This window comes from Camelus ferus, chromosome 27, assembly GCF_009834535.1.
Source record: "Camelus ferus isolate YT-003-E chromosome 27, BCGSAC_Cfer_1.0, whole genome shotgun sequence".
Classification (NCBI taxonomy): Eukaryota; Metazoa; Chordata; class Mammalia; order Artiodactyla; family Camelidae; genus Camelus; species Camelus ferus.
The window spans coordinates 3478672-3503361 of record NC_045722.1 but is presented as its reverse complement, the minus strand read 5'-3'; the positions used below and the strand labels follow the sequence as shown (position 1 = coordinate 3503361).

At 36.1% G+C, this 24690-nt stretch overlaps 1 protein-coding gene across 7 annotated transcripts in view; it reads right to left on the bottom strand.

Annotated features, from left to right (window-relative positions):
* Positions 1–24690, bottom strand: part of NEO1 (neogenin 1) — a 160894-nt gene that overhangs the window by 63893 nt on the left and 72311 nt on the right. For all 7 annotated transcript variants that reach the window (XM_032469157.1, XM_032469160.1, XM_032469161.1 and 4 more), the window contains exons 6-7: positions 18935–19089; positions 17424–17544 (exon numbers count right to left, since the gene is read on the bottom strand). In XM_032469157.1, the coding sequence (XP_032325048.1) occupies positions 17424–17544; positions 18935–19089 (276 nt within the window). The remainder of the gene's footprint in view (positions 1–17423; positions 17545–18934; positions 19090–24690) is intronic.

Genomic DNA, 24690 nt, shown 5'->3' with positions numbered 1-24690 from the left:
TGCATGCAAATAAATCCCAAATATCCTGAATCTCCTTGAAATATTCATGCAAATTCAGATACCTTTATCCATGCTGGTCTAACAAAGAGCCTCTAGCTAATTCTAAAACTATTTGTCATTTCCTGAATATTCATAAATATTAATCCTAACAGCAGGATTAAAACTGATATGCTCAAGATCCCTACTCATATTTAAATAAAATCCATACAAATATTTATAAGTCAACAACTCTGATGGAGAAATTGATTTCAAAGGATGCATTCACAAAGACAAAAATTAAACTGAATAAACACACATTATTTATTAATAATATTTACCAAAATGTTCATGTCAGGCAATGCTGGGAATCATAAAGTTAAATGATAGAAGGCACCAGGCCTTTCCCTAGTGATCTCACAGTGTAGTAGGGAAGAAATTGCACACAGCAAATGACTTTATTAATAAAGTAGGAAGTAGACAGTGCCAGAAAGATCAAAGAAGTATAAAATGAGGTGAAAAATTTCATTTATTTTTGCTGGAAGACTGCTGACAACATTGCAGCTGAGTGACATTTAAAACTGGGTCTTGGCAGGGAGGGTACAGCTCAGTGGTAGAGTGCATGCTTAGCATAGACAAGGTCCAGGGTTCAATTCCCAGTACCTCCTCCAAAATTAAATAAACCTAATTACCTACCCCCACCAAAACCAAAGACAACAAAAGTGGGTCTTACAAAATTTATAGGATTTGGTCCTGGCAGATGGGAACTGTATCTTATGAACAAAGCAACTTAAATGATGACGTATACAGTTAGTGAGGAACTGGACTTGGCTGAGTCTGGTGGGGTGGAAGTTACACACCCACAGTGTTACTAGTGTTTAAGCGGATCTGTCTGTCTGCCTGTCAGATAGGCCAGGTTTGTATCCCAGCTCTCACACGTGTATTAACTTTGTGATCCTGGGCAAGTTACTTAACATGTTTAAACTTCGTTCTTCTTAAGTATATATACAAATGATAACAACAGGAAACACTTTCTGTGTTGATGTAAGGAATACACTGACAGCATTTAGCGTGTTCCCTGGCACAGTGTTCAATTAATATTAACTTACTATTACCAATAGCAATAATTAAATCTATTATTTTGAAAGTGAACTGAAAGTAAATGAGAGTGAAATACCCTTAGCTACCTTCCTTTCCAATCAAAATCCCTTGAAATTACAGAAAAAACTACCCGAATGAGAAGAGATGCCATCCTTAAAATTAAAACGTGGAGGAACTCTTCAAAGATGGAAAGTGATTCCGTGAAAACGACAGAATAGAGAAAATCTACAGCCAAATCCGTCAGAGGAGAAAGTAATTTCCAAATGAGCAGACGGCAGCAAGACCGGACATGCTCCACACATTAAAGACACGAGAAAACATACGGGTAACTCAGTAAAGAACTATCTTTGAAATACCTCAGCCAAGTATGTTCTCTCTTCCACTCACACCAAGCCAAATACTGACCTGGTTTTACCTTTGACCTGAAATATTAAAACACTTTCCCCAAAAAGAGTACCTGGGGCAAACTTTTATGAATAGATTCTACATAGGTCAACAACAGGCAGACAGGGATAAAGATAAGTATGTACAGTAAGCTAAAGCACCTGGAATGACCACAATAAAAGAAGGTACAAAACTCAGTAAAATAATAATCAAGGGAACAGAATGAATTAACCAACAGGAGAAAACTTTAAAAGATGTTAAAGATTTGAATCCCATAAAACAAGGATAAGCCGTTATTTTAAAAACGTTTAGAGGTCTTAGGATTTAAAAAGATAAAAGCAGGAGAGACGTCCAGTAACAAATGTACCATGCTAATGTAAACGTTAACAACAGGCGGAACGGTGTGGGATGCAGGGGAACTCCTTAGACCGTCGTCATAACTTTTCTATAAATCTAAAGCTATTTTAAAACAAAAAGCTTATTAAAAATATAGGCAGAAAAGCAAACTGAACTCAAAAAATTAGTGGACTGGAAGTAATTCTGGGGATTCTGCCAATAAAAACACTTAAGGACAGTTAAGAGGCACGTAAAGGGAAAGTCTAAGACAAGATAACAGAATAAGCAACAAGAGCAATAAACAGTTAAACACATAACATCACAGAGCTTTTCTGGACCCAAACTGATGTAAGTCTGTTTTAAAGGGAGCACTCAGTGCTGGACAATATGAACAGAAGAGTGGAGGAAGAAAGACATCCCATCACGAAACTGCAAAATCCAAAGGACAGAGATAAAAATTCCAAAAGCTTACAGAAAATAGAATAGGTGACTAATACCTAAAAATGAACAAGAAAAAGATCCCTAACAGTACGCTAAAAGGCAATGAAACCTTTTAAGAGAGCAAATAATATATTTTCAAATATGTAGTCTCAGAAATTTACTTCTCACACATCCTTCCTGAGAAATTTACTGTAAGGTACACTTTAGCAAAGTAAGTTAAAAACAACAAACCCAAGGAAGCAGAAATTGTAGCCCAAAGAATGTATCTGCAGGGAAGGCACAATATATGAGCAAGGAGGCAGTGAAAGCCTGATGAGGTCTTTAATTATCTGGTGAGGGGAAAGAGATCAGAGTTAACCCCAGGTGCTGCTGGGGGGCAAAAGGGCCAAACATGTATGTCAGATTTTAAGGGTAACCATTCGATAAACAGAAACAAACTAAGATGGGTTGGCAGGACTCGTAAGGACATAAAGACTAAGTGTAAAGCTGTCTGTAGTCAATAACCATAAAATAGAAGGACAACAGAAGTTCAAAAATGAAAGACTAGAAAATGTATGTCAGGCAATGCTATTTCAAAGAAAGCAGGTAGAGTAAAGTCCATATTGGACAAAACCTAATTGAAGGCAACAAAAATTAGGGTAAGATGAATGTTTCGTGCTGATAAAATACCGTGTTCTCTTGATTCTAAGATGCACTTTTTCAGTGTAACATCTCTGAAATCAGGATGGTGTCCTAGATTTGATGAAACACAAGTCAGCGTAAGTCACGATTCCTAACTCATTAACAAGGTTAGTTTCTGAATATACAAAGCAGTAACAGAAACACAAGAACCGAACAAATCTAACATCAGACCTTCTGTAGAAATATATTTTCTTAGAAACTGGCAGATTGAGTAGACAAAAATTAGGTAAGGCTCTAAAGGATTTTACAAACATAGTTAGCAAGTTTGACCTAACAGATATTTACAAAGCATAATATCCCAAAACGTAACACCCACGGATCTGTCACCAAGAATCTGACCCCATGATTATATCACAAAAAGAATCTCAAATTCCAGTGAATTGAGAAATGCGCTCATAGGCTGACGGTAAGGGGATCACAGGTTTAAAGTACCCGATACACACACAGAAGGAGGAGGGAGCAGACTAGAAAAACCTGACAGGATTTCCCAGAAATCTGAGGCCCAAATGAAGCTGGTGCTTATGAATTCAGTACTGGCCTTCCTGGTTGTGAGGGAATAACATACTCTAAAATGGAATAACTCAAAACTATCCAAATACCTGAAATGTCCACTAGCACAGTTGCTGAACAGCTCGGAGACTGGTTAGGGGACAACGCAACGTGAACGTAAACTCACAAAATAGTTGGCCGAGACTACTTATTTTGACTGTTCAGTTTCAAAGGACGGGAACAGATTGCACGTGAATGATTCCACAGATTTCCAAGCTCCTCCTCTGAGGAACTGAGCCCCAAAGGCAGAGCAGACAGTCTGACACCAGAGGAAGGCACTCTATTGGAGAGTTTTAGTAGGTGTGTGTTCTGATAAGCAGCCCCTGCAGTTTTAAACAGATGACTTACAAAAACAATTGAAGGAAGTTATAAAACAAAATGAACACAGAACACTCCTCCTGTTCTTCTGTGCAGGAGAGATGTTTCAGTTTTAAGGAAGTCATCTGACATTTTCCTGACATCAAAAGCACTCATTAAAAAAGGTGTGCCCGTCGCTAATGACGCACCTGTCACAGCAGTGAGCCCAGAAAAAAGATAGCCTTCTCTCCTTTCATCCTAAACCAAAATGCTGTCTCCTCAGTAAGATTCCAAAACGCAGAGGAAAGGAAGTTCACAATGTGCAAAGGTACTTCTGCTCTGTACCCACTTAGACTAGTAAGCGGGAAAACTGACTCTGCTTCAGTCTGCTTAATGATTGACACTAACTCTAAGCATAACCAGTTTTCCAAGACACAGAGTATTAGCATTTTTTAAAGATTCAGATTTAGGAGTCCAAATTTTAGTAGTTTTCACTTCCTCAAATTGTGTAAAAAGTAACAGAATTCAAGCAGTATCTAATCCGATCTTCAACAAAACTACTTGACAAGAACTACAACTACTCAAACCTGCAAAGGAATGTAAACCGAACGGGAACTCAACGGAGAAAACTGTCATCAGACATTCTTTTTGTCATTTGGGCTCCAAGTGCTCAGGTAGATACTGTGCAAGAGGAAATTCAAGAGTATTTCTGGTGGTAACAAAGGCCGTTTTTTAAAACAGACATACAGCTAAAATATTAGGACATGACAGTAGCTATGAGGCAGTAGTAGCATTTAAAATGCTAATATCTTAGGAAGACATTTCTCAAAATGCATACCAAATTATACTATACTTTTTATGTCTGGTGGTATCTCAAGCACGCATCAACTGGGAGGTATTCTCAACACCAACCAATCATATCATAATCTAAAATGAAAAACATCCTGATCCAGCACTGAAACTACTATGAAATCAAGGCTATAAGCAGCCAGATTGTCAATGATGCCTTTTAGACCGAAATGATATTCTGCCAACTATGACATTATTGTATAATTTAGCATCTTTTAAATATAGCTACCAATTAAAAGATATTCAGACATACTATCTTCCTTCTGGTGTTTTAGCACTGCATAATGGACTCTTTCTTTATAACAAAATAATAGCATCAAACTCAATTTCAAGCCTGCTCTCTCATAATCTCTAAATCCATTTTCGTAACCAGAAAGGTCATTTACAAAATTTCTATTTAACTGCTGAATACCAAAAATTATAATTAAGGCACTAAGTTATTACCTGGACCTCACAAGTCCTGGTCTTGAATTGATGACTTCTGACACAGATGAAATGTTAAACATTAAACAAACAAATCGTACTTTTAAGTATATTTCTACCTCTCCAGAGCTATCTGAAAACAGGGCAGTGATTATAGCACAACAGTAACAGGGACAAACTTTCTTAACCTAAGCAGACTCAGACCACAGCCTTGGATTTATGCAGAGACTCTCTCTACTTGTATCTAGTGTAAAACTTCAATCTTTCCCTCTCCTTTACCTTACACATGAAAAAAAAAAACAAAAAACCCCACAAATCTTGTCCTGTCTTCCTCTGGAGAAACATCTACCTGACATTTAATAAATATTTACCATGTCATGAGCCATTAAGGGATAAAAAGAATTTCTCTTTCCACTGTCAAAACCTCGCTGAGGGTCTTAAACAACCCCTCTGATCCGGAAGATTGCATTATTTTGCTCTCTGAACTCATTCGACACACTTCTAACACACTAGTCCTCGTCAAGGGCTACTGTTTCTTCATGCACCTGGAAACTGCGAGGTTCTTCCAGCTACTGAAAAGATTCCAACTTTTTGATTTGGTATTAAATAGTCTGGCCTACACACATCTTCCAGGATGTGTAATCTTGTGAGTCTACTCTTCTGAACAACTGGTAAACTGAGCTGCTTTCCATTCTCCAAATGCACTTTGAACCTTACTTACACATCTGAATGTCATCCTTTTCACCATCGTGTGACGTAACCAACCTAAAATCCTGTTCATCCTTCTTCGCTAGGCTTAAATGCCACATTCTTCAAGAAGCCTTCCCTGTCTGCCCAATCCAGCAGAAACCTTTTTTCTTTCCACTCAGAACTACTCTGGCATTTAGCACAGGTTGTACTGCAATCCTTTAGATTCATAATCCAAAACCTCTACCCCAGTAACTGTTTAGAACCTTTTAAATTCAATAAATCGGCAGTAATTGGAGTGACCATAGAATATACTGTCTACGCCAGGTATCTCTGAGAGTGAAAAAAGGCACCTTTGGTAGTTATGCTGGGACAACAGACATAAGCTAGGACCATCTCAGGCACACCAGATGCACGGTCATCCTTGCAAAATGATGGACCTCATCGACCTTGTCCACAAACCACAGATTGTAGATTTAAGGCTAAACTTGAAATCAAAAGAACGTAAATGATCTTTGTCTTGAAAACATTAAACTTGCTAAAGTGATACAAGTGATTTTTGAAACTGAAGACACAGTTATCAGTCCTAACTTTGATGCCACCGAGCTACGTGATACAAGGCAAGTCACTTAGAATTGAGTCTCCAGCTCAGCTGAACTAGATGCTCAGATCTCCCAGGTCCACCCCAGCTTGACTCTATGGCTTTAGCCATTTCTCCTGATGGCCTTTATAGCAGGAGCTCTTCCAGTTAACTATGGATCCTGATTCACACAGCACGTGTACTCAATAAAATACTTGTTGGTTTAACAAAATAAATTTGTTTTTAGTATCTTAATGAACTACAACTGTCTTAGTATTTATATGACATGATTCATCTTCCAGGAGAAAAATGCTGTAATAGAAGACATTGTATTTGGAGGTAAGAAGGTAAGATATTCAGAGACAGTTGCCAAATACTGTCGACAACCTCCTTTTTCTCCTGTAGCATTCTCTTTCAATAAATAAAAACTCAGGAAGTTTTAAACTACCCTGAGCAAAGTAAGAATCATTATGTACAGACCTGATTGCAATATTTCAAGTTCAATTTCTAATAGTTTTTATTTGGCTTTTCAAAAATGTACGATACTACATTGTTCTCTACTCCTCATCTTCACACATTTCCAATCCTATTCCTCAAATATAAGCAAACTTTAACAGATGGTCATGTAGATTTTTAAAACTTTCTTACACATACAAGCATATATACATCTTATCTTTCTTTTCAAACTTTTCCACAAATGAAATCAGACTATATTTTTCTGCAACTTGCTTAATTAATAACATAACCTGAGTATTTTCCCATACCTATCTTATTCACCTTATAGAGATCTACGTTATTTTTAACAGATTCCTAGTATTCCGTTTTATTCATGTATTTAATCCCCTCACTGGCTGCACTGATGGCACTGTTCCCAGATGTATGCTAGTCTAACACAAATATCCTTAAATACTTGGTAACTATACTTGCAAGATAAATTATTATACAGAGGGTTATTTGATGAAATGGTATATGAATTCTAAATTTTTATTCAATTGCACTTCAAAAAAATGTATATTGTCATCAAGAATGCAAAAACTCCAGTCTCCTCATACTCCTGTCTGATGACAATAGAGTTAGTTGTTAAAAAGAAAAAGGGTAAACTTTTAAAAGGGTGAAAACTTTAAGTACTGACACAATGTACTGTTTGGTAAAATCGCAAAAAATGATTTCACATCTGTAAATAAAAAGTTTATACATGAATGTGTGTACATGTATATGTAGGCTTATTATAATGCTCAGGTCCCAACTTGCATATCCTAACAGAAAGGCCCTCTCTGTCTATCCTATTTAAAGTAACTTCCAATATACCTTCAATAATTCTTTACCAGAGCATTATTTTTATTTCCTTTAAGTAGACACAAAAGCTAAATTATTTTATTTGTTTGCTTAATGTCTGTCTCTGCTAACAGAGCAGAAGCACTACGAGGGCAGAGAAGCACGTCTGCTTGTTGGCTATTTAATCCCCACCACACAGTGCAATGGATATAGAATTTTATATCACACGCATGATTTTGTTCAACAAATATTTACTGAATGATTAAATACAAAGACAGTGCTTGTTAACAAGGGCTCTCTCTAGAAAGTGAGATTAGGGGAAGGGTTAAAAGGTACACTTGCTTTTATTTCAGTCAAGTATACATTCCTGTTTTTGACAATGAACATGTATTATATATTTTTTAAACTATTTTGGTGCCAAGTTTAGTTTTAGCCAGATCATTTCAAATACCTTGCCATCTGGTCACATAGGTTTTTTTCTTGTTTTACAAATTTAAATGATGTAACTGAATATTAAATGCATTTTTGTTGTCCATTTAAAAAACATCCTCAAACCTTGCATCACAAAGTTAACCTTTTATCTTCACTGGACTCTGGTTTAATGCTGACAATTTCCATTCAGCAGTTTTATAACTTATAAATTTATAGCTTACAAAATGCTTAACATGTATTATTCTATTTTCCTCTCAAAGGTGTGCTGTGCAGAGATTACTGTTCATACTGACAGGTAAGAAAACTGACGCCTGGAGACACCACCTCATCGGGAGTGGGGTTAGGACACGAAGCCAGCACTTCAGGTTTTTAGCAGGAGGTTTGGTTCATTATACACATTGTGGCACGTAACATAAAATCACTAACTGGCAGTGCCTTACTCTTTCTGCAAACAATGCATCTATTCATTTCAATACCTAGACAGAAAAAGTGCTCTGAAAGGCACTTTATATTTAATATGTATTAGCAGCTTCATTTAATAGGTTATTTGAGTGATGAGGGATCTAAGAGATCATTTAATTCCTTCGTTTTATATAAAATAAAAAACTACAGAATTTCAGTACCTGATCCAATCACTCAGCAAGTTAATGGCAGGCAAGAACTAGAACCCAGGCATTGACATTAGATGAATTTTCAATACTAGAAAATTCTTAGACATGGAATTTATGATTAAGAAGTCAAATTTCATCACCATTGTCTTGAATTAAAACTTCCCTTAAAGTTATAATTACTGCTTCAAAGAAGCAAAATAACTGATCAGAATGTATCCTTTAATTAAAATCAGCACCAACCATCACACATTCTAGTGCTTCAGATTTAAAATATTCCACTAATGACTAACAATTTCCTGCTCTCTAGCCAACTTTAAATCATGCCAGGTCATTAGTCACTTATTCCAGAACTTTTATTATTCAGTATTTACCGCAGATACTATATGGAATTTTTTTTACCAATGTTTCTGTCAAAAAGAAAAAAAGGTGAAGCTCAACATGTATCCTTATCTACCACTGCCATGATATCCTAGAAGTCATTTAATGAGTTGGTAATGTATGAATTTCCTTTACTAAAAACAAGTTCATGTTACTCCCTTTTCACCAGCCCATCTCTCCTTACTAGAAGTAAAAAACTGCCAATTATCAGACTTGATATGAATAAATGTACAGAGAAAAACCACATTTCTGTGTTTTTACATTTCACTCTTAACATGACAGTTTTGGAACCTATTTTTAAATTCAAACTGACAGGAAGAAAGGATAATAAGTTAAAAGAGACAAAAACACATTTTACCTTAATTCTTACTATTCTTAACATACTTGCAATAATTTACATTCCAATACTTTAAAAAAATCATTCAACAATCGTAAGACAAAGTGTTTTAGCATAAAACAGCACAATGTGAACTTGCAGCAAATACAAATAATACTGTTATGTTATGTTAAATATTTTACAAGCCATGATCTCCTAAAATCAAGAGCTGCTGTTCCTGAAAATGCATAGAAGTAAAGTTAAATATTAAAAAATGAATGTTAATTATATTGATTAAGGAAGTATGTTTGACATCAAATTCAAAGAAACAGAATTAGAATGGCAGTTGCCAGGAGCTTATGGATGGAAGAAATGGGGAGATGTTGGTCAGAGGGTAGAAACTTCCAGTTTAAGACTTGTAAGTTCTAGAGACGTAATTATACAATGTTTTATATGTCAATTATATCTCAATAAAGCTGGGGGAGAAAAGAAGGTATGTTTGAGACATACTCATTCGCCAAACCTACTTCCCAATTTGATTAGAAATTCTGTTTCCTCGTGTTGTTACACAGATGTTTCATATATTTTAACTATAATTATGAAATTTCATTTAATGTTCAAAGGTGACAATTAGCTTAAAAACCATACTGTCCAAGGTTTACAGCCACACACTTCCAATGGGAATCAGAAAATGCCCTCTACAAAAATAAGACTTGGTGTCAAAGATGCTCAAACACTTTCAAGTTATTTTTAAACAAAGTTCATGAAGACAAGGACCATCACACACCAGGTTTCTTTCCACTTTCCACAGTTTACTCCATGGTGCTTCTACTGCCTGAGTGTCTCTCAGATAAGCGGTGAAGGAAGGCTCTGTGCACTTCTCAGTTCCCCTGTTCGCAGCACCTCCCTGCAGTCAGCCACCACTGGCAGCTCCCAGTAGCAAGTCTGACTTTCTTCTCCTGTCTTTTCATCTTCACCCTCCTGCACCTCTTCTGCCTTTTTCCATCTACCCCAACTTCTAAAAATTTAACAAGTTTTAAGTGAAATAGATTTCCACTGACTAGAAATAACTTGGAATCACAAACTATCAGGGCTAAAAGGTGTGTATTGTACAGTCCAGTGTTTGGCAAACTTTTTCTTTAAAGGGCTGGAGAGTTAATGTTTTAGGCCTTGTGGGTCTCATGGTCTCTGTTTAATGACTCACTTCTGCTATTGAAGTACAAAAATGACAACAGACCAGATGTGGACACAGTCGCTCTGTAAACCCATGTGTGTGGCTGTGTCCAATAAAACTCCATCCACAAAACCAGGAGATTAGTTGGATATGGCCTCTGGGCCACTGTTTGCCAACCATAATCTTGTCCATCTTCCTTTGAAAACCCCTACATCAATGATTCCCAAATAACACCCTTTAAGATATTGATGGATCTACCTTTAAAAAAGCTCCATGGCCAAGCGGATTTGGGAAATACACACATTCTGCATTTGTCTTGGAGATTCACAGTGCTATGGATGTGAAGGGAAAGAGGCTCCAAGGGGGCCAGACTCCATCCTCCCTCCTGGAGGCAGCTTGAGCCTCCAGTCCCTGTCCTACCAAATCAAGGGGTGCCAGCGAGGACTGCCAGCATCTGCCATTTATCTACTTCCTGCAACACAACCCAACTCTATTGTGAAAGGAGTTACTTGTAAGTCAGCTTCCATCCATGACGGTTTTTGGCAGAAAGTCCTCATAATGGTGTGTTTGCTATCTTTTCTAAATTTCAGCACTGATTGAAAGGTGGCTTTACTATTAAGTTAAAAAAAGAAAAACTTTTACTGATTATAAAAGTAACATAGGGTTACTTTAGAAAACTGAGAAAAGATCACCACTCAAAGATACCCCCTGGTAACATTCTGGCATGGGGGTATCCAAATGTGTACATTTATTTTTTTTAAACTAAATTCAGATTATCTGGTATATGTAACTTTATATTTTACTTTACTACTTGCCGTTATTCCTGAGATTTTCCTGACATTAGTAAAGAGTATTCAAAGGCATGGGTTTTAATGACCAAATGAATTTCCCATCACAAGGTTTTACTATAATTATTTTAACTACCCCTGTTTTGGGACATGTAAGTCGCTGCTTACTTTTTCTTTCTTTATCCCTACCCTTTTCTTTTTAAATTACTAACATTAATATTAATAGTTTCTGTCCAAACCTCTGATTCCTTCCTTAGGAAAAAATCCTAAAAGAACAAATGAGTTGGGTCAGTAATTTTTAATATATAATTGTCAAAATGGTTTTGGTAAATCATATAACCATTTACATTTCCACTAAGAGTAAAGCAAAGACACAAACCTAATCACATCCTAACTAGTCATTATAAAGAAGTGTTCGTTAAAAGATAAAATCTTTATTAGGTAAAAATAGCGTTACCACTAAAGTGATTTAATTTTATACCTTTGATTTTAAGTGAGATGGAACATCCGTCATGTTTACAAGCTCTCTTTATCTTTGCTCTATTGCAAACCGTATGCTTATGTTAGCCTGTGTGCATTCTTGTTACATTCATTCAGAACATTAAGTTTTTCTGTAATTCTTATGATGTTCTGCCCTAGCTTGTCTCCTCTTTAAAGTACTTCTCTTACTATATACAAAACATTAAAATTTTTATATCCTAAAATACTAAACTTTTCATCTGTATCCCCTTTTCTTTTTTAAACTTTTTTAAATTGAGTTATAGTCATTTCACAATGTTGTGTCAAAAGTCCAGTGTAGAGCACACTTTTTCCGTTATACATGAACATACATATACATATATTCACTGTCACATTTTTTTCTCTGTGAGCTACCTTGTATACAGTTCCCTGTGCTCTACAGTATAATCTTGTTTATCTATTCTACATATGCCTGTCAGTATCTACAAATTGTGAACTCCCAGTCTATCCCTTCCCATCCCCATCCCCCTCCCCCTTGGCAACCACAAGTTTGTACTCTATGTCTATGAGTCTGTTTCTGTTTTGTATTTATGTTCTTTTTTTTTTTAGATTCCACATACGAGCGATCTCATATGGTATTTTTCCCTTTTCTTTCTTTTGTAAGTAAAAGCAAATGGTGAGACTATTCTACCATCTTTCAAAGTTTTTATGGGCTTAATTTAAATTTTACCTATATTTTATTTTGATATAAGGTAAATATATAATTTAATTCTTTCCAAATCACCAACTAATTGTCCATGTTTCATTCAATGTATGATTCTTTCAATCCACACTCATTTGTGATTTCACTTTTTTCATACATTCAAAAATTGTGAAGTGCTATTTCTGCTACAGAAGCTTCCTTTCCCAGCTTTTTTTAGAAAATCGTATTTTTAAAGTGATGTGTTAAGACTGAGATTAAAGAGAAGACTTTAAAAAATCAGGATTGAGCAGATTCTGTTAGAAATAAGTTAAATAAATGCAACTTGTAAGAAGGAAAACCATTAAGGGAATAAATTCCATCCTTTAAGTAGATAAAGTAAGACACTGAGGTATGAGTCCACATGAAATAGTGGTGGTTTAAGGCAGAAACAAGAATGAATTTCTGACCATTAAAAATATACATATATATATATATAAAATGGTAAAAAAATTATCAAAGGATAATGGTGATGGTATCTGTGCAGATCTTCAAGAGTATACTCAGGGATGAACTCTGGATAACTAAGACACTCCTCTGAAGGCAGAGAAGTAAGACTCAATAATATACTATCCTTTACAATTCCATTTACTGAAGAGAAGACCAAGGAGTTTTAATTTTTAATAGTATAAAAGACTGCCACACGACACCTGGGGACACTACTGTCTACACACAGGAAAATAAATAACTGTTAGCTGCCATAATTTGTAGCAAGAGTTTGGTTTAAAATCTTGAAATCTACTGAAACCAAAACTTACTTTCTTCCAGATCTTCTGACTTCCCTGTGATTCTAGACATTTTCATCTATTTTTCTATTGTAACCCAAACTTGACACATCGTAAGTTCATGCTTTACCTCTCTAAACAAACCAGCTCTGCTCTCTTCCTTTTCAAAAACTTTGGCATAAAGTTGTTTCTAACACACTTGAAATCCTCTTTAAAGTCGACAGAATTTGTAATGATCTTCCCTTTCATCTATGGTTTGGTAATTTATGCTTTTCTGCTTTTCTGGATCAGTCTGGTTAATGTATTCTAATGTAATTGAAATCAAAGAACCAGCTCGTGGTTTCATTTACTTCCTATTTTCCATTTATTTCTGCTCTTTATCATTTTCTTCTTCTGAATGCTTCAGATCTAATTTGTTTTAATCTAGTCTTGAAAAGCTTCCCTCAAAACACTATTTTCTGCATTCTATAAATTTTGATTAGTTATATTTTCATTTTCATTCAGTTCAAACTATCTTCTGATTTCCTGTGTGAATCGTTCTTTGACATATGGAGTATTTAGAAGGGTGTTTCGTTTTCAAATATTTGAGGATTTTCCAGGTTATCTGTTATTGATTTCTAGTTTAATGCCACTGAGGTTAAAGAATGTACTTTGGATGATTTAAATCCTGTTAAATGTACTGAGACATTCTACAGCCCTGAACCACTTACATTTAATGCATTTATATTTAATGTAATTATTGATAGGACATTTATATTTCCCATCTTGTTAGTTGTTTTTTTGATCTGTCACATTTATTCTTTGTTCCTTTTTCTCCTCTTCTCCTTCAGACTGAGTAATTTTAAGGTCCTACTATATTTCCACTTTTCACTTACTAGTCATATCTCTTCCATTTTTAGTGATTTCCTGAGGTTTACAATATGCACTTTAACTGATCACAGTCTACTTCAAGTAATACTGTATGAACTGATCTGCAACATAAGCTTACCACGTTCTACTTACTACTGTACTTCACTGTTTCTGTTACACATTTTAATTTTCTGTCATACATTTTAATTTTATATGTTAAGAAGTATCTTTAATTTAGAACAGAGATCAGGAAATGAGGACCTGCCACCTGTTTTTGTAAATGAAGTTTTACGGGAGCAGTTGAGGCTGTCTGATTTACATGGTCACACGGGCAGAGCTGAGTGGCTGCGGAGGAGACTGGCCTACAAAACCTACAATACTTACTATCTAATCCAGCCTTTTCCTGAAAAAGTTCCCAGGCCCCTGTTAAGACAATTATCTCTTAAAGAAAGAACTTTAATTTTTTGTTTTTAAACCACTCTCACCTGCCTTGCTTCTCTGTGAAGACTCTCCAGGTGTCTGTCACGACTACTTCCGCCTGCAGAGGTCCTGGCACGGTTTCTTGTCGCCCAGTTGCTGACAATGAATCTCCCGAGCTTTTGTTCTGAAAAGGTCTGAATTTCACTTTCACTTTTGCTGGGTATATAATTTGTGTTGACTTTTCCTTTCAGTGACTTAGAAGTGCTGCTCTGCTGTCTTCTGGCTGGACCAGTTCTGGCAAAAAGTCTACTAATTTTTATCTTGGTTACCCTGCATATGTCTTTTCAAAAATTTCCAGTTGCCTTCAAGGTCTTCTCATTATGTTTGCTTTTCAGTAGTTTCTGACTGTGATGGCAACAGGAGCATTTTCTTTTTACTACTATCATTATTTTTGTTTCTATTACTATCACTGTTGTTGTTGGTGGTGGTGGTGGTGGTGGCTCTAGCCTACAAAGGGCTGAATCAGCTTCTTCTAGGACCTGTGGTATCATTTTGTCCAGTTAAAATTTTTGACCATTATCTATTCAAATATTTGTTTTGTTCCGTTCTTACTCTCTTTTCCTCCAATTTACTTATGTTACCCATCTGATACTGTCCCATCTTAGATGCTCTGTGTCGTCCCTCTGCTTTTTGTTTCAGTTTAAATAATTTATATTAAACTATCTTCAAGTTGATTATTTCGTCAGCTGTGCTGAGTCTACTGATCATTCTGGAAGCATGTTTCACCTCTAATAATACGTTTTTTATGTTTAATAGTTTCTTTCCTCTGGCTATGGAACCCTTTCACTCTTTGTACAAATACAAGAGTCTTCAACCTCTTTATGGTTTCCATCTTTCTACCAAAATTCTTCATCTGTTCACTCAAGTTATCTACCTTTTCCACTAAGTCCTCTAACATACTAATAGTTAGTTCTGACGTCCTTGTCTCATAGTTACAGCATCTGGGCCTCCCGAATTTGCTTTTCTGATTATCTTTCAACAGTGCGTTAGTATTCTCTTGCTTTTTCTGTTTATGTCTAATTTTTGACTGAATGCTGAGCACAGTATACGGAACAGCAGAAACCGAGATAATTATTATTTACACTTGGAAACTGGCATGTCTGTTCTGTCAAGGCTCAAGTGTGGAGGCATTTAGTCAATTCAGGCAGGAACTGGGCTTAGTGTGGGTTTTACTGGTACCGTTCCCGTTAGCACACCACAGGCTGCTAGTTCCACTGGAGGCTACTCCTGTCTGTGCTTACGGTGAGAGACGAGGAGCCAGGGGGGTTCTCCGTTTTCCCTTTTCCTTCTCAGTTTTCAACCATTCCCATTTACCTCCCCACAGAGGGCTCTCGCTCCACGTTCCTGACCGTGCCCCCTTCGGTAGCTCTCTGATGGGCTCATAGAATCATGGTTTTGCAGGTCATCCAGCTTTTTACTACAGGTGAGGGTAGGATGCTCTGTACACACTCTTTACAGCCTGAGAAGAGGCTCCCTTCCACCCTGATTCAGCTTCCTTTTCTATTTTTGTAAAGCATCACCATTCTTCAGTCACCCAGACAAAACCTTTGAAGTATCTCTGACTCCTCTACAACGTTTTATATCCAATCAGTTGATAAAGTCTGAATTAGATAAATCACTACTTCTCTTTATTAGGATCCTTTCTATTTCTCTAGTACAAGTACTTTTTATTTCACAATGGGTTCTTGTAACAATGTTCCTTCAATCACCCTGTCTTCTAATGAAACTGGACTTTATCACTAGACTGCCTTACTACCGCACTGCTTTGATTGTTTACAATCAAGGCCATGATCAACCTGCTTCTATTCTGCCTTTTCAGGCCACCTTCCTACAAGAAGAGATACTCTATTTTATTTCCATGCTGACCCAGGTCCCCTTTTTAACACCTGGAAACCTTATCATTTGAGGTCTATTACAAAGGAACACTTCCCATGAAGAAACTTCCCTGTTCACACAGAATCTCTCTCTTCTGAATTGAATGCTGCTTTATCTATACTATAAAAATAACACTTATTATGGACTGGTATTAAAGTTGTACACATTTCTTACATGTCTTACAATACTATAAACCTCAGAAAGGCAGAGATCAGATCTTATGAACTGTTACAGTCTCTCTTTTAGTTTTCCCATATAAATATTTATCTTGCAAATTAAAATAGCAAAATTAATAACAAGACATTTACTCTCCTTCCTAGAATCTATGCATCCTTAATACATCCCTGACAAGGTCACTAAAAAATTTCACCAGCCCACAAAATGTTGCCTGTTTTTAAAACCTTGTCTCAAAAAGGGAAAAACACACACACTATCACAATAGTTATGACGCCAACCAAGCAATTTCAGAGGAAAGCCCAGTCAGGATTAGTTCAGGCTTCTAATGCAGCCAGCATTTACACTGTGCGAGTTACATGTCTAATAGTAATCACAAACACAAGTATACCGAAGTCCCTTTATTTAGTTCCATGGAAATAATCCTAAGAGCGCCATGACATTTACTAAGGAAAATCACTGCTGCTAATAAAGACATCAGCCCACCTAGCCCACTCTTTCTGTGAGTGCCTAAGTTGGTGATCACACGTAAGCATTTTGCCAAAACGGAAAAGTGGCACGCTTCTACTGAATTATTTTCAACAAACAAGGAACCATAATCATAGACAAACATATGAAGAAAAAGAGAAATTCTACTATTTTATGCCTTCTTATAATGACCAAGGTAATTTTAAGCAATAAAAATGATTCAGGTGGCATTTTTTCCTCTTAGTTATGCCATATAGTGGCCTTTACAAACAGGTTACTAATCACTAGCTATCCTGGAGTGACAGGCCCTGCGACAGGCGCTGGGTTCCTCGAACGCAGCCAGCCCCTTCCACCTTGCTGTTCCAGCCCCTCTTACCATGCTCGAGGATGATCAGCTGGGCTCCCGCCTGCGCATTTCCCACATCATTCTCAGCAATGCACTGGTAGAACCCTTCATCTGATTTCACCAGACCCAAAACTTGAAGATTATGTTCCTTCTGAGGAGGACAAACATAAACAAAATTTTATGATTCAACTGATGAACAGTTCAAAATCTCAAGGATATGCACTTTCTGGAGAGGAAAAACAAGTAAAATTGTATGATCCAGTTACTGAATATTAACTACCTATGTATCTATTAACTCAATTTTTCTGAAAAGGCACTGACTTAACTGACTAGAAAAGAAAACACCATCATTAGTAATTAAGAACTCAATCCTTACATGAAGTCATATCCATGATGTTTGTAAACTTGTATACATCTTTGCTTGAAAAAAGTATCTGGCACGCAGTACCAGGTGACCACAGTGGGAAGTCTGAATTTGTGAATTCAAGGCATCTTCTTAAAATTATCTTTAATATCAGTAGTTCTAACACATTAGACTATAATAAGTTAAACAAGACGACATATATACAAGCTGCCCTTAAACTATAAAGTGCTACATAAATGTCAACTACTATTACTGCTATTGATGTAACCCAAAATGGGCTTAGGAGTTTATAATATGGTATGAAAATAATGAAAAATGGTAAGTTAATCATAACACAGTGCTTTTTAATTAGGGTTAAATACTTGTGAATTACTTTTTGTAATATATGAGATTATGCATTTCAAAAACAGTAAATATATTCCTACGAAGAACGAATTACTTCCATGAGAAATTCATAATGAAACATTAAGTCTTTAACAACCATAATTACTTCTGATTATGTCTATAAATGTCATGTATGCATCTTAAGATATCTCATTCATCTTTATCACTAAAATCTAGATAGTTCTGTTAGTAAGATGTTAGGTAATGCTAATAATAACAGTAGATAATATTTACTAAGCATTTACTATATATATATGAAGCAAAAAGCAATAATGGCTGAATATTCTTAAATAGACTGAAGGCTAATTATTTACTTTTGCTTTACTTTTTAAAAGAACCTTTGTATCTATTGTCACAACTGTCCAACACTGGGTCATACTTAATTTGAAGGGCCTGAGCATCAGTATATGAAGGACAGAATTCTGCTCCTTGAACAGAGAGCTATGAAGACAACTGGTGCACGTGTGTACACGCACAGGACACTCACCACCCAGAAAGTCGTGGCAGCTGTGTTTAAGGCTGCTAGCATGTTTCGGTAGGAGCAGTAGACTGTGGGCCAGGAGATCTGGAGTAGGCTGAGTTCAACCACTCATCTGCTATGTGATCATTCAGAGCTACCAAAATATTTCTGGGCTCAGCTTTCTCAGCAGCCAATGAAGAGATTATATTCTAAGTGAATTTTTCTATCTTCTCTTACATACAGCAGTTTATGTACTACAGATAACAGGTTTCTTGGTGATTACATTTAAAGATTTAAAGGTTTCAGAGATAAGCTTCTTTGAAAAATACTTACTACAATCTTAAAGTAATCACTTGGGATAACCATATCCCCATTCTTGACCCACTTCACAGTTGGAGTTGGCTTCCCAGTCACTTCACACTCAAATACAATATCCATAGATTCATGAGCATATATATTAGTAGGCCGCTTTAGGAATTCAGGTTGGGCTTTAAAATAGAAAGGAAATTAAGATATTAACAAAATCAGGTAACTATAAGTAGTGTTTTAAAATCACAGAATTCACAGAATGTTTAATTATTTGAAGCTCTCATACATTTTTACAAAAACGTGTAACAAGTATATATGTTTAAATATATGTTAAGAACACAGTATCTTTAAAAATTGATATTCTGGTATAATTAACTGGAAGAGTAATTATAAAGATGATTTCTGAGTTTCTCTGTTGAGAAATATTTACTAAGTTGACTGTACTGAAGAAATTAAAAATAGGAACATTCTAAGCGACCTAAAAATGAATTTTGGAAGAGTCACAATTAAAATTCAAAGAGTTGAGAAGACTGACTTTATCTTTTCACTCAGCTTGATGAGTAACCAAAAAAAAAAAAAATAGTAGTACAAATGTCACATGAGAGGCCTCAAATAGCTCACTTGCTGAAACACACACACATCCCCATTAGTAACACCCCTCATTACACGAACTGGTTTTAAGGGTGGGAGGTGGAGTGACAGAATCTTTGGGGCAAAGAGCCTGAATATTCCAGTGTCTCCCTTTCCCCTTAACCCAAAGCTGTAAATCACTGACTTACAAATAACAGATGATTCACTTTAATTGGACAAACAAGGTGCACTCGTTAATTAATGTTTCTTTTAATCTACAGGTAATCTTTAACCTTTGTTTGCAATGTGTTTGCTGAAGAAGTCGTTTGTCCCATACAGAGTTTCCTGTACTCTGTCTTTTGCTGACTGCATTGCCGTAGGAGTAATTTAACATGTTCATCCTCCCTACGGGCAATTGAATGTAGAAGCTTGACTGGAGTCAGGCTCCCTGTCCCCACGCCCCCCAACACCACTTCATAGGCAGCGCCTTGTCCTTCCAGCAGGAGGGTTCATAATGTGTGGCTGTGTCTCTTTTCTTGATGTTAATAGTCTTTGATAATCACTGCCTGTGCAAAACGAGTTGCAAAATAGTAATATTCTCATTCTCTCATTCCTTCTATAAAGAGAAACATCCCCTCATCAATTAGCTGGTTGTCTCCAAGCACAGTTCTTATAGAAAGAGCACGATAATGCTTGATTCTTTCCTTCAGCTTACCAGTTTTCAAGACAATGATCTGGTTCTCTAATGTCATCTGCCAAATGTGATCACTGAAGGCTTTTTTTAAAACTGAAGTACAGTCAATTTACAATGTTGTATTAACTTCTGGTGTACAGCACAGTGATTTATTTATACATATATATATTCTTTTTCATATTTTTTCATTATAGGCTATTACAAGGTATTGAATATAGTTCCCTGTGCTGTACAGTAGGACCTTGTTGTTTATCTTGAAGTATCCTTATGAGTTCATGGACTAAAATATATTTGGCTTGTTTCAATCCATGGAAGTTATTCTTTTCCTTCTCAAACTGACCCATCTTTGATCAACAGAAGCCCGAGTTCACTGGAAATTCCTGAGTCCTTTCTGACACGACCAGAGTGGTCTTTAGCATCTTCTGGTCACTGTTTTTAGCCTCTATTTGTGGACAAAGCTAGGAATTATGTACTTTTTAAACATAAAATTCATCATGATTTCATCCTGGTATTTCCAATTAAATTTGGGACTATAAGTTTTAACAGAATCGTATTCATTTCACATCTGTATCTCCTTTCTCACATGCCAAAAATCTCTGTTCTCAATGACAACAACTTATTAACTTACATGTTTTTTCTTGCACTCAGTAGTCTCAGAATAACAATATCAACATTTCCACCAAGAGAAAACAGTTGAAGATTTTTGGAATTCTTTTTTTCCTTGAGTAAACTTCACTAGTATATATAGTCCCGTTACTATTTTAAATTTATTTGGAATAGTAACTTTCACGTGGAGTTTTAACTTTCTATTTGGCTACACTACCAAGTAGTTTTACATGCTTAGAGTCACTTGTTTCATCTTACTTTTCCCTTTTCAGGAATTTTAAATCTACAAAAAGAAAGGTATATTCCAGTAAGACTTGCTTCTAACCCTGTTCTCTCTACCCTCATTCCTCCTTTCCCCTGTAGAGAGCCATTTAAAAAATGTTATGATTTATCCTTTCATTTTTAAAATTATAAGCAGCTGTATATACAATTTGTACCCATCCCTTGTCTTAAAATAGTAACATACTAAATTTTTTCTACCTTCAAAACATTTAATCTTAACCACTATGGTACCACGTTTCTGATGAAATGACACTCCTTGAGCCTCAAGGACTGAGGCTTCCCCTAAGGCAGGGTGCGTAATTCTGGAAAACACAGCAAAATCCTCTTCAAAAGAAAATCCAATTAATGTAATTTTAGTATGCATATTTAGTAAACAGACTTTCAAAGCCTATTAGAAAAAAAAAATCATCGCAATGTTCATCATTTAGTTTTCCCTTTCATGAATTATAAAATAATGCCTTTACAATGTTCCCTGGATTTTAACATCTCTGTAGATGGTATTCACACCAATTAAACACAATGAAAGAGCAGATGTTTGTGGTTGGGAAGTTAAAATGATAACCAGAGAGCAAATGAGTCAATTACCATAGGAAAATAAGCACCATAATGGAAGATTATGCATTTTGTTACCAAAGAGATAATTAAGCTTCAAGCTCTCTTTGACAGCTCCCTATCCCTTCTAATGCTACCATCATTTCAAGAATAATTTTAATTGCTAAATGCACAAGTAGAACTTAATACTAAAACATATTATACTTGCAAAATTCTCTTACTGGAAACATCACTTAATTCCATCACTGTTACGTAATGCTGGAAACTGCCTCTCAATTCAAACAGGAAACAATGTAGTGCCAACACCAATGCTTCAAGGTTACTTTATTATGCTGTTATTTAGAAGATTGTAACGGTTTTTGTTTACATTAGCTCTGAACTGTTGGAGTTCTATTGTTTGATTTTAAAGGCTTAAGTATTTAAAATTCTTAAATAGCACTTTAAGTAGAGAAATAAAGTCATTTTGTCCATTTTATGTTGCACTGCACAGTTGGCTCTTCCTAAGTTTCTTTTCAATAATTCACAAAATTACATGTAAGTCCTTAAAAAAAAAACCCAACAAATAAAACCCAAGCATTTTTAACAGCCTGAAATCACTTCAGGGATGTTATTTGACAGTCCAGTCACAAGCCTGCTGTAAGTAATGATTCAACTAACAAAGCACCAGAACCCTCCCGCACTTCTTGGAAAAAGCTTCTTATTCCAAAGAAAGTGAATGGGTTTTCCTTCATCTCCAGGAGAGACAGACGGAGTGATAAAACTATGAAGCAACATTATGACAGAGGTGCCACATGACCTCGAAATTCCCTGTCTACCCTTCCACCCCTGCACCTCCAGGTCCGCTGCACTGCACCGCCTCAACGTTACCTCTCGGTTTAGCCAACAGGTACTCATCCTTCAGATTTTAAAAAACAATTCCTTACAGAAGCTTTTCCTGATCCACAGGCCCCCTTTTCTCCTCTGCATTCCTAGGCCATCATCGCCCTATTTACCACTGAAACCCCAGTGGTCTAAACCTTAACACATGTTCAAAGCGTATTTGTTGAAATAAATGGTTAGCTGAATTCTAAAAATACCATTAGTCGGCACTATCAGAAAATCAGATATTGAGAATATTTTCAAGGATTCTCAAGTTTCTCAAGTATTTAATGTTTTATACCACTGTTTCTCCAATAGGAGTCATAAATTTATTCTTTGCTGTCTATGAATTTTCTGCATAAGTTTTAAACTTGGCTTTTAAACACTTAGGATAACGTAAAATCTTAAGCATATAATTCCAGCACTCATATGTGTGTTTATGTTTACAAGTTTGCTTCTCTACTGTGGAATTTAATATTTGTGCAATGTTTCTCAAACTTGGGGTTTAGGGTCCTTAAAGCTCTTAAATTTCACAAACTGCTCTACACGTAATTTTTTTGGGGGGTGAAGAACTCATAAAAATCTTTACTAAATATAGGCTACCCTTCCTTAACAAGACTGAACATACTTGAGTCTTTGAATGCTATCCTAATATTATCATGATGAACGTTAACTGTGTACCACATTTACACAGAGAAGGCACGGAGGCCTCACGGTGGATTACTCTCACTTGGCATTGTAAGTACGTTGGAAATGCTCCCTAAATATAGTTGAACTCAATCTATAATTTTCAGCTATAATGCTGAAAGCCGCATACAAACGACTTAGGACAATGTTTCTCCAAGTGAGATTCACAGACTACTTGCAGAGGCACACAAAGACACAGAAAGATGTTGAATTTTGGGCCTCACTACATATGCCTGAGAATTCCAAAAGATAAGGCCACAAAAATCATCATTTTAACAAGATCTCCCAGATTATTCTATCATGCTGAAGTGTGAGGACCCTGCATTAGTCACTAAAGGAGACTACTGTATATATGATCCCCATTTTATATACACAGAGAGCCCCCCAATTCTTGTACCTTCCAGGACCACAGAGTTCATTCCTTTGCTCAATCACTAAACAAGTATTTAATGAGCAACTACTAAGCTACAAAGACATTTTACTGGATGCTGTGAGATAGGTAATAAGGACATGCACTTAAAAAACTGTAAGACAGAACAGTATGACGTTTTAAGAGAAGAAGAAAAAGTGTTACACGGATGTGAATTCAAAAGGGAGAGACATAACTAACTAGTGATGCAGAGAAAGAAATACAGAACACTGGACATCGGTCCAGTGTTATCTCACAGGAGGATAACTGGGAAGCTGTCAAACAAAAGGAGTGACTTGCTTACCACACACTTTTTCCTTCAATTTAAAAAACTGTGGTAGAACAAACGTAAGACAAAATGGACTATCCCGACCACTTTTAAGTGCACAGTTCAGTGGTATTAGTACATTTATATTTTGGGGCAACTACCATCACAATCCACCTCCAGAACTCTTTTCACCTTGTAAAACTTGAGTATGAGTGTACAATTATCCCCAGAGATCCTTCTTTCAGTTCTCTAGAACTGCTGGAGCACATGGTAATTTCTATTTTTACGTTACTGAGGAACCACCGTACTGGTTTCTACAGTGGCTACAGATTCCCACCAACATTACACAAGGGCTCCATTGTCTCCACATCCTCAGGAACACTTATATTTCCTGGTTTTCTGATGGCAGACACCCTAGTGGGTGTGAGGTGGTACTGCACTGTACCACATATGCTTTTGAACCATTTGATTTTTCACCGTGTTCATAGATCACCTATTTAAAAAATTTGTATTGACGACTGGATAATGTGGATTTATCTGCTCCTTACTCCTCCCTCGTATTCTTTCAGTTCGTTCTGTTATCTTTTGCTTTCTTTTCTCCATTTTTCTATCATTTTCAAAGTTTAAAAACGGAGTAAGTATTCAGTAAAAAGGTGTAAAAATACAGGAAACATAAAATCCTCACCTTTACCAAGTTCATACAATATCACTATACTCCCCAGAGATAAACACTATTAATGTTTTTCATGTGTGAGCCTTCCAAACTTTTTCCTATGTATTTCAAACACGTTATACACATTTTAAAAATACAAAATGGATCAGCCAATAAACACTCTTCTGTACCCTGTGTTTCT